The 10,661-nt window shown below is 49.9% G+C and overlaps 1 protein-coding gene across 1 annotated transcript; it reads right to left on the reverse strand.

Moving 5' to 3' along the window:
* Nucleotides 1–1,321: 1,321 nt before the first annotated feature.
* Nucleotides 1,322–10,127, reverse strand: LOC116080110 (keratin, type II cytoskeletal 75). Its single transcript, XM_031356366.1, has 9 exons — nucleotides 9,586–10,127; nucleotides 8,847–9,061; nucleotides 7,887–7,947; nucleotides 7,295–7,390; nucleotides 6,424–6,588; nucleotides 5,219–5,344; nucleotides 4,869–5,089; nucleotides 3,192–3,226; nucleotides 1,322–2,061 (listed from the first exon to the last, which is right to left on the reverse strand). The coding sequence occupies exons 1-9, from the start codon at nucleotides 10,066–10,068 to the stop codon at nucleotides 1,823–1,825; spliced, it is 1,641 nt and encodes a 546-aa protein (XP_031212226.1). The 5' UTR covers nucleotides 10,069–10,127; the 3' UTR covers nucleotides 1,322–1,822.
* Between the last annotated feature and the right edge of the window lie 534 nt (nucleotides 10,128–10,661).

Genomic DNA, 10,661 nt, shown 5'->3' on the forward strand with positions numbered 1-10,661 from the left:
CCCCCCCCCCCCCCCAGGCTTCCATCCATAGCTCCACTCCTAATTCCCAGACCCAAACATCTGACTGTGCCCATCCCATCTTGGTCACTTACATATGTATTTAAAAATCCATTTACCAAGAGTCAAGTCTGTGCCACACCATGTGACAGGGTCTACCACAAACATTACAACATTTTATTTTTTTGCAATTTTATGAAAATGGATAATGGATCATTGCCAACTTTTTTTTTTTTTTTTTTTTTTTTTTTTTTTTTTTTTTTTGTGCAGTATCATGGGAGACCAACTCCAACTGTTTACCTTCCAGTGTTGGCTGTTTTTGCCTTTGGTTTCTACCTGCAACCATTGGCGTGCAGGTCACATGGCCAGGGAACCCAGTGGCTGATTAGGCTGTGTGCCCAGAATCCCTATGCTTCACGTAACAGGGGAAAGTGAGGTCTCTGAGCTCTCTGGACCTTTCTAAGAAGTCTAGGTCACCCCAAGTCCCCGCCCTCTTCTTCTTTCTCCCTGGTCTTGGCTAGTGAATTTGGCAACTATTTGCAGGGTTTTCCCTGTCTACTCTGAAATCTTTACCCTCTTAACCATTCTAGACTTCGGTCTCTTATTTCACATCCCTCTCTTCTGACTTCAATGATGGAACTTCTCCTTCTGAGCGTGAGTGGTTTTCTGGTTGGCAGCTCCTATCAGTAATGCTAAATGGCAAGCCCACTCTGTCCAAACACCTTGACCCCACTCACGCTCACGATTAGTCCCATCATCCCCCTAGGTCCTGAGGGGAGGGGTCCAGGACACTATAAACTCAGGAATGAGGAGCTTCCTGGGTGTCTCCCTGTCTTGCAATTATGGGCTCATTTGCTCCTTGGCCTCAGGGCTGACTTTTAACTCCTCTCCTGCCCTGTTATTTCTCTGCTCAGGTCTACAAGTTTGAAGCTGTTGGGGAACAATCAGCTCCTTTGCTGGCCAGTGCCTTGACCACCCATCCTACGTCAGTGCTGTTCCAGGAACACAGGCTGATTTGGGGAGGGTCTGGCCTCACCCTGAATGACATGCTGAGCAGGAGGCTGGGTGGGGATCTGCCCAGGGGTTGGGACTTCCCAAACATGCCTTCCAAAGGAAAGTGAGGGAAGTAGGAGCCGCTAAAGGAGGAAGACTATTGGCCTGCTGCCCTCCCCATGCTCCCCCTTCCCAATTCCCCCCTCCAGCTCCTCTGGAAGGGGCAAGAGCTATTGTGCTGTGAGTTCTGCTGGTATGTACTGGCTAGGGCTGCCTGCGAGTCAGAGTTGCTCCGGGCTCATCAGTACTGCACACAGAGGGCTGAGCCAAATACATGACACATGCATTTAATAGGCACATTCCAGGTGGAAACAGAGGAGCTTTGACTCTAGCTGGCAGTTTATAAGTAGCCAGGGAAGGGTAAGACAGCCTGGCATTGAGGATGGCCTGGGAGAAACAGAATCCTCCATCCCTGCACCTGGAGGAAAGGGGCAGGTGGCACTGAAGGGGCATTTGCAGATGTTTGGGGGGCATTTGCAAATGTCTGGGGGCATTTGCAGATGTCTGGACCTGGCAGATCCATTGATTTGTGAACTTTGGAGGGGCATGAGCTTTGGGTCTGTGGTATCTAACACAAAGAAGTACCAGGAGCAGCCTAGGACTGTCAGGAGGCTGCTGTAGGCCAGGGAATGGGTTTAGCCAGGAAGCCAGGATCCCTGGCAGCTGAGAAGGGGGCTATTGTGAAGAGGAGATGGGGGAAGGGCCCAGGCATCTAGTTATAAGTGTAAGGAGACTTTGGAGCAGTGGCCAGGGGGACTGCTGGCTGGCCACCTCAGTGCTTGTAACTCTTCCTGCTGGATGATGTGCTGGAGACAAACTTGATGCTGGAGCCACTTCCCACTGGGCCCCGGCTGCTGCTGGTGGTAAAGCCAGAGCCTCCCAGACCTGTGCCCAGGCTGTGCCCACCACTGGTTGTGAAGGAGTAGCCACTGTTCCCACCAAGACCTAGGCTTCCACCTCCAATGTTGGCGCCACCACCATAGCCACTGGAAACCGTAGAAGTGACCACAGCTGTGGGGAAGAGGAGACAGGATCAGAATTGCAGGCAGGAGAGAAGGTGCCTGTCAGCGGCACCTGTGCCCTGGAGCTTTACCGTCAAAGACAGATGATGGTCCTCCTAATTCCTGCTTGCAATGTGAGATCTTGCCTCCACCTCTGCTGAAGTGTGGTGCCTTCCCTCAGCTGCCCACTGCTTCTCTTCTAGAACCTATGGGAGACACTTCCCTCTCCGCTATGTGTGACCACTGCTGCTCTGTCTGATCCTGTCTGCCTCTTCAGGTTTGACTCTGGAATCTCCTTCCTTCTGATACTCATAAGAATACCCACGTCCTTGTCTTGGAGTCCTCCTGGCGTGGTACTCTAAAAACCCAGATGGTAGCTACTGGAAAAGCCTAGTCCCTCCAAGGCAGCAACGCTCGCACCGGACTGTTCAGAGATGGCAGGGCCAGCAGGCCAGCTATGGTCTGTGTCTAGTGTAAGGGTTCTCTCCAAAGGGCCTAGGCAAAGCTGGGAGCTTTTGTGTGTCCGGTCCCTGTCAAATGCTCACCTCCCAGCTCTTGAAACTAGACCTGCAACCCCAAGGAATCCTGTAAGACAATCTCGAACCACCCCAACCTGTATAGTGGTTGGCCCTGTCCCTTCACAGGGATGAACCATGAGTCTAAAGACTCTCATCTAATCTAGGAACTAGAGGTAGGAAGGTGTTGGAATTTTAGGCCAGCCTCTGTCCCATGAAATCTGTCTTAAAAACCAAAAACCAAACCTAAAACAAAACAAACAAAAATTCCTCTAGTTCTGAACCCACGATCACTCAGGTGGCAGGGATTTAACTCAGTGGGGAAACACAAAACACAAAGACATGACTGGAAGCAGAGCCTGATGGTGTGAGGTGGAGGTAAGACAGGGTGGGCATGTGGGAGAGTAGTCAGAATGCATGCAAGGCTCTAGGTTCAACTCCCAACACTACAGCAAGTAAATGAATAAATCAAACAAGCCCCTTTAATCCACTATGACTTTCTCTCCAGCAAACTCAAGCCACCAAACTTTTTCAAAATGAACTCTGCCTGTAAAGTTCTCGCAGTTGCCTTGTTTCCACCCTTCTCCTGACCACGGGAGCCCCAGACCACAGGGGTCATACTCACAGATGTTCACTGGGGAAACGCCCTCTCCACTCAGCCTGGTGGGGAGGAGAGGAGGGAAGGTTACTGTTCAGGTTGTCACTTGGCAGGCATTTGCAACAACGCATTTTGTGATCGTTTTAAGTTTTTATTATTACTTAATTTATTTTTTTATTGCAGAAGTCATGCAGGTTTAAAACTCTAAAAATACTTGAGATACTAAAAATAGTAAGGGTCTCTCATAAATGGAGCCTGCAGTTTGGAGCAGTGATTGCTTTAGAAGTTTGGGTTTAAACCCGAGGAAGTGAAAACCAATCACAGACTAGAGTTCATTAGAATGGCAGGACATTCTCTATAACCAGATTCCTTTCTCAACAAGGGATTCTTGTCAGACACCGAGACTTTTGTAGGTGTGGAGAGGCGACCAACTTGTGAAAATAACAGTAGTTACAATCAGTCTATTATTGTCTTAGTAACTGGCCTTCATCCCTAAGTGCTCACTCAGAGCTAACACTAACATTATTAAGAACCTGTTACAGTCATTACGCCATTCCCTTCTCTCAACAATCCTATTAAGTAGGAATTATTATGTTTTACAATGGAAAATTAAAAATCAGAGATCACAAGGTTTGAAACAAGATTCATCTGCCCTCAAAGTCCATCCCTTTGGCCACTAAACTGAATGACTGCAAAATTTTATTTTTCTTAACTTAAGTAAAACTTTTTAGGGGTGTAGAGATACCACATGGTTAAGAGCACTTGTTCCTACAGAGGATCCAGGTTCCCACAACCCACACGATGGCTTACAACCATTGTTAACTCCAGCTTCGGGGGGTCCAATGCCCTCTCTGACTTCCACAGGTTCCAGGCAAAACACTCATACATATAAAAATAAAAAAAATAGACCTTTAAATTTCATGTGTATGTCTATGTGTGGGTATGTGCTTACAAGTGTAATTGACAGAAGAGTCCAGAAAAGGGTGTTGGGTCCCCTGCAGTTGGAATTGCAGGCTATTATTAGCCACCCAATGTGGGTGCCAAAAACCAAACTTTGGTCCTCTGTTAGAGCAGCACATGTCTTTAACCATCTCTCTAGCTCCAAGAACAAAACAAAACAAAACAAAGAAACAACAACAACAAAACCTAAATAAAACCCACAAATGCTTGTTACATACCATGAGCAGTTGCAAGTGTTTCATGACATTGCCTTATTTTAACCTTTTAAACAATACACAACATCAGAATTATGACTACCCTCATTTGACAGATAGGAACACTGAGAAGCAGGATGGTTAAGTAACTTGCCCTTAGTGACACAGCCCCCAAGTGGAAGAATACCAAAATCCTATGAGCTTTGGGGTGTCACACAATATACTCCCTTTATTCTGCCCCTGAAGAAATTAAAGGCTGGAGGCAGACCAACTTTTCATAATGAGTGGGGACCTATGAGCCTGAATCTAGGACAGTTTCTTTCAGTCCAGAGCCTTTTACGTGACCTATTCAGGTCACCATGCAACCAGCACACTCCTTTAACAGAGTGTGACTGCTTAGACCTCCTCAGGCCTTATGTTTCTATGGAGTGCACCTGGAATGACATAGCAGGCTGGAAAGAGATTCGTACCTGCTCATTGCCACAGCTCAGGCTGCTGAGGTAAGTTCTGTTTGTTTTAAGAACAGACTGCTGGTCATCTCTCCCCTCACCTGCACTCCTCGCCTTCCAGTAGCTTCCTGTAGGTGGCGATTTCCACGTCCAAGGCCAGCTTGACATTCATGAGCTCCTGGTACTCACGCAGCAGCCTGGCCATGTCCTGCTTGGCCTTCTGTAGGGCATCTTCAAGCTCCACTAGCTTGGCCCGAGCATCCTTGAGAGCTAGCTCTCCACGCTGCTCAGCATCCGAGATAGCAGTTTGCAAGCTGGAGCACTGAAGAGAAAGAAGGTGCCATGAGTCTGTGGACAGACCCTGGAGGCGCTGTGATCCTTGGATAGGAGTCCCTGGAGGTGGTGGGATAAGCCAGAAGAAACGAGCATTCTTGCACTCACTGAACTGTACCTGCTTTTTGACAGCATCAATCTCAGATCTCAGCCTCTGGATCATCCGGTTCATCTCTGAAATCTCTTGTTTGGTGTTGCGGAGGTCATCACCATGCCGGCCTGCTGTCACCTGCAGCTCCTCGTACTGTTAGAAGCAGAGCAGACCACCTAGTCAAATGCCTGTGAGCCGAGCAGGCGCTCACTCACCAGCCACGCTCTCTTTCCCTCATTCTTTCCAGGTGGTCCTTCCTGAGCCCATCTGCTTGTTGGGAGGTAGCATGGGCTGATCCTGGTTCTCAGTTGCTTACACTGTTGCCTGTGTGTATCCAAACATGTAAGCATCCAGTGGTAAATAAACAGGGTCTTTCAGAGTGCTGCAAAGGAGTCCATTTGGGTTTGAGGGTGTATGGTGTGGTGGTGGTGGGGGCGTGTGTGAAAGGGACGGGACTGAAGGAGAAACATTGAGCTCTTGTCTGCAGTATGGGTAAGGGTGGGGGCCTATATAGCCATCTCAGAGAGAGAGCATTCGGCACTGGACAAAGGGCCTGTGAGAAACGCGGAGGCAGGGGAAATGGTGGTAAGTTAGAGAAGTGAGGAAGTAGCTTGCTCACTGCCACTGTGAGGTGGGGCTTCTTGTATCAGGATCAGCTATGCCTATGAGTCTAGGTAACTTTGCAGACAGCATTGTTAGGAATCAGGGAGGAAGGGCAGGAAACCATGTGGGTGGTGCTGAGGCTACAGGAGGCACAGTGTTGACCTGGTGGAGGCTCTGGACTCAGAAGTGCTCATGCTAAATGTACCCAGGGCAAGCTGTGTACACTCTGCCTCCTCCAGCGTATTCTGCAGAAGGGCTCCTGTCTGAGTCAAGATCCATTCTGTTTGGAAAGTGCTGGACAGCTTGGCTTCTTCTGCTGCCAGAGTCTCAGGATTAGAAGGAACAAACAACCCCAAACCACAGGGAGATGTCCATTACCAATTTCACTTCCTGCTGAGGCTAATTCGTCGTTTTGGAGTCTCACCCCGTTCAATCTATCGTGAGAAATGTGGACCAAGCGTGTCCTTCCGAGCACCCTACACTTCCTGGGCAACACACTGGTGTGTGCTTAGACTTGTGTAAGCGTTAAAGCTACATTTCCCTGGTGTCAGAGCTGCACTTGTGAAGTTTCAGTGAGGGACGTGAAGGAGTGCAGCCTCAGAGTACTCACCCCAAGCACAGTGCCTCACCTTGGTCTGGTACCAGGATTCAGCCTCTGCCCGGCTGCGGTTGGCAATGTCCTCATACTGGGCCTTGACCTCAGCGATAATGCTGTCCAGGTCCAGGCTGCGGTTGTTGTCCATGGACAGGACCACAGAGGTGTCACTCACTTGGTTCTGCATCTGAGACAGCTCCTGCAAGGTTGTCAACTCAGAGTCACCCAGGAACAAAAGGAAGGGACCTCATACTTCTGAGGTGACTAACTGCTTAGGCTAGGAATTTCTTCTCTTGCACCCCTGGCAGAAGTCCTTCCAGGTGACCCTCCCCTCCCCCAGTTATGTTAATCATGTCTCCGGAAGCTTCTAGACGGCTCATCAGTGTGGTGGTGGGACCTTCCACTGGTGGATACAATTACGACACATAGGTTCCCATGTCTCACAGAGGTGTTCTCTGGAATCAGCTGATCCAGCCACCCCACGCCCACAGAATGACTTCACCACTTCCTTCCTCTGTCTCTCCACAGACCCAGGTATCTGCTTTCCAAATGGTAGAGCCCCCTAATGAGGCCTCCTCAGAGGCCAGGCAGCCATCTGGCCAGTGAGTTGAGCTATTGCTGAGGGAAGAGAGTGGGTGCAGTCTTCAGTCCCTTCTTGCTGGGGGGCTGTCTTGACATTTGTGGGGTAGGGAAAGGTCTCAGAGTTGAAACTATTTCATGAGTCAAAGTTCCCCAGCATTCCTCTCTGGCACCACCGTTCCCCCAGGCTTCCAAGTAGGATGCCTGGGAGGGGGCAGGGTGGGGGAGAGGTACCAGCTCAACTCACTAAGTGAATGCCACCCTGGAACTTCCTTTCCTTTCTAGGCTGTGGTACCAGGAGCAACAGAAACATTGCAGGCTCTTACTGCCTCATAGATCATCCGGTAGAAGTTGGTCTGGTCAGTCAGAGAGTCGACCTTTGCTTCCAGCTCCACCTTGTTCATGTAGGCAGCATCTACGTCCTGAAATGACCCCAGATCCAAACAGTGGGTCAAAAGGAACATCAAGCCTGGATTTCCAGGAGGATTGGGCTTGGTGGTCACTAAAACCAGGGCTTAAGCTTCGTGAGCTAACAGAAACCTGAGCAGAAGTGTGGATATAGACTGATATGGGTATTATATTCTGAAAGGTTTGAGCTTGTTGGATGATCTTGTTATCAATGTGATATTTCTTGGGGGAGCCCAGGACCAGATGGCCTCATATTCTGAAACTGAATGTTCAAGCGCAATCTCTTTCTCTCTCCTCCAGCCTCTTCTCTGAAGCTCCTCCACTCTACCTCTCAAGGCCAGCTCTTGTCAAATGCTGGGTAAGTTCTGCCCCTGATCTACATACCCACCCCTTCTTTCTTGGAGGCATGGTATCACTGTGTAGCCTAGGCTGGCTTCAGGCTCAGCTCTTCTGAGTGTGGGAATCACAGGCTCATACATCAACCTCACTTCAGAGTCATGTCCTACTCACCTTTTTCAGGCCCACAAACTCATTCTCGGCAGCCGCACGCTTGTTAATTTCATCTTCATACCTGGAAGGATGAGGGCAAGGGGGAGTGAGGTTGAGCAAGGCTTCCGCTTAATTCTCCCTCGGCTGTAGCAAGAGTTAAAAGGCCTTCTGTTCTTTCCAGCTCTTGGGTGACCTGCCCATGACTTTGAGTGATTCACTTAACCTCTGTTCCTTCCTCCATAAAAGGTAGATCATTCCTTCTGCTTTTTATAAGATTAGAAGCTGAGTGTAGACTCATGGTGACAGAATCATGTGCTCAGGCAGTCCTATCACTGTATAGACACATAGTCCTAATTACCAGAAATACTGCTTCAGTAATGGCTGCTGAAATGGCAAAGAAAACTGTATTTGTTCCAGGACAGTCTTTCAGGTACATTTTGTTTGAAATATTTTCACTGGGCTTCAGGATGACCATTGAGAACTGTGCTCAATGGTCATTTGTGGTTTAATAGAGCTTAAGCTAGCTAAAGGGCTTGCTGGCTGTAGCCTTTGCACTGTAGCCCAAAAAATGAACAGTGTTCACCCCCACAGGAAAGAACAGAACCCCTTCTTCCTTACTACCTTCCTTCACTCCGAGCTTATGTCATCTGGGAAATTCAAGCCATCTCAGTCCCTGGGCTCACATCCAGTGGAGATAAACAGCATGCCAAAGGTGAAGCAACACTGAACGAGCAGCAGTGTTCATTTTGACAGATGATGATGCTGGTGCCCAGTGGTGTAGACAGATAAGAGCAAGCTCCTTGTCAGCCCTGATGCTGAGACCAAAGCACCTTGGTCCTGCCCCCCATCTTCTGCACTCTGGGCTCCCTGCTCATCCAACACTCCTGGCTGGTGTGGCATTCATTCCTCTGCATTCTCTGGACCTTAAAGAAGCAGCCCAAGGGAAGGTTGTGTGAAACCTGGAGCCTGTCTCCCACTCACCTGACTTTGAAGTCTTCTACAACCTCCTGCATGTTCCTCAGTTCAGCATCCAGTCGGCCTCTTTCAGCTGTGACGCCATCCAGCTGCCGGCGGAGATCATTGATGTACGCATCGAAGAAAGGCTCCAGGTTCTGTCTGACTGTTCTGGAGCTCTGCTCCTGCAGGAGATTCCACTTGGTCTCCAGGACCTTGTTCTGCTGTTCTAGGAAGCGCACCTACAGGGAAGAAGAGAGAATGAGCCTCAGTTGAGAAACCAGAGAGGCAGAACCAGGCATACCTGTTAACAAAGGAGGCAAGCACAAGGGGCTTTTACTCCATGATTGATCAGCAGCTATGTAATGACAACTCCACCTCTAAATGAGAAAACCCATGGAGGTACCCTAGAGACTCTAGAATTTTATCGACTGGACATGGGGGCGAACATAGCCTCTATGGTGGGAGTCATGGAGTCTGGGTTGGGTTGAGTTTCTCAATGCTGATATTCTGGGACAGGGTAGCGGCACAGTTAGAACCCCTCTTTCTGGATGGGGCGCTCCCAGAGAGAAGAAGGAGGCATCTCTACAAGGTCCTGTGGGCCAGATAGCCTGACTTGAAAATCTCTCTGTCCATGGTTCGCATTGGTTGAGGAAAGTTCTTCTCCTGAGGACCCCCCCCCCCCCATTGTTGCTGTCTCCAGAGATGAGCCACCCCCACCTAGTTACTCCATGCACTGGGAACTCGGATGTGAACCAAGCCCCACCTTGTCAATGAAGGAGGCGAACTTGTTGTTCAGAGTCTTGATCTGCTCCCGCTCTTCTTTCCGTACCCGCTGGATTGTGGGATCGATTTGCAGGTTGAGGGGGGTCAGAAGACTCTGGTTGACAGTAACTTCTTGAATGCCTCCAGAGGGACAGGCAGCAAAGCCAGGGCCACCAAAGCCCCCTCCAATGCCACCTCCATAGCCAAAGCCACTGCTAGCCCTGCTACCAAAGGCACCCCTGAAGCCACTGCCAGCACATCCACCAATGGAGACCCGCCTGGTCCCTCCCAGGTTGTAGAGGCTGTGGCTCCCAAAGCCAGAACCAACACCACTGATCCTGCCCAGTCCCCCACTGTTTCCTGAGGAGCGGGCCACAGACACAGAGCTGAAGCGGGAGCGTCCAGCGGTAGGCGTGGTGGCTGAGGCTGTGCTGAAGCCCCTGCGGCTGCCGGAGTGGAAAGTGATGGTGGATTGCCGGGACATGATGGGTGAAGAAGGCAGCACGGGAGCTCCGAGGTAGATGCGTGAGGGGGATAGAGAAGCCAGGCGGTCAGGGAGGCGCAGGCCCTTAGGCTTTTATGGGCCTCCCCCCAAAGGGCGGAGCTTGGTTAATGAAGGGGCCCCTGCTGATGGCATACCCTAGGCATCTGCCAGCCCTGAGCTCACCCTGAGTACCCCGCAGAAAATGGCATTAAAAAAAAAAAGCTACTGGTTGGTTGGTTGGTTTGCTGCCTCTCTCTCCCCCTCCCCCACGTGGAAACTTCTTTCTAGTTGTAACTTGATCAGCAGACCAATGAGAATAAACTTAATTGCTTTCAGTCATGTCATAACCACGCATCTTCTAATGGACTCAAAAACACTGCCTCATTTTTGAACCGCTTTCTTAGGCCCAGGACCAACTCCCTCCAGTCCAAACATCTTGTGTCAACACAAGCAGCTGCGACAATGTCTCCTGTTCCTTCCTGTGTTTCTTATGCCTGAGCATTTTCTCAGCAGCTATGCCAGCCTCCCCCGACCCCATCAGGCTGGCTCTCCAGGTCCGTGTTCAACTTTCTTAGGCTTTCACAAAGCATGAA

This window comes from Mastomys coucha, unplaced genomic scaffold, assembly GCF_008632895.1.
Source record: "Mastomys coucha isolate ucsf_1 unplaced genomic scaffold, UCSF_Mcou_1 pScaffold11, whole genome shotgun sequence".
NCBI lineage: Eukaryota > Metazoa > Chordata > Mammalia > Rodentia > Muridae > Mastomys > Mastomys coucha.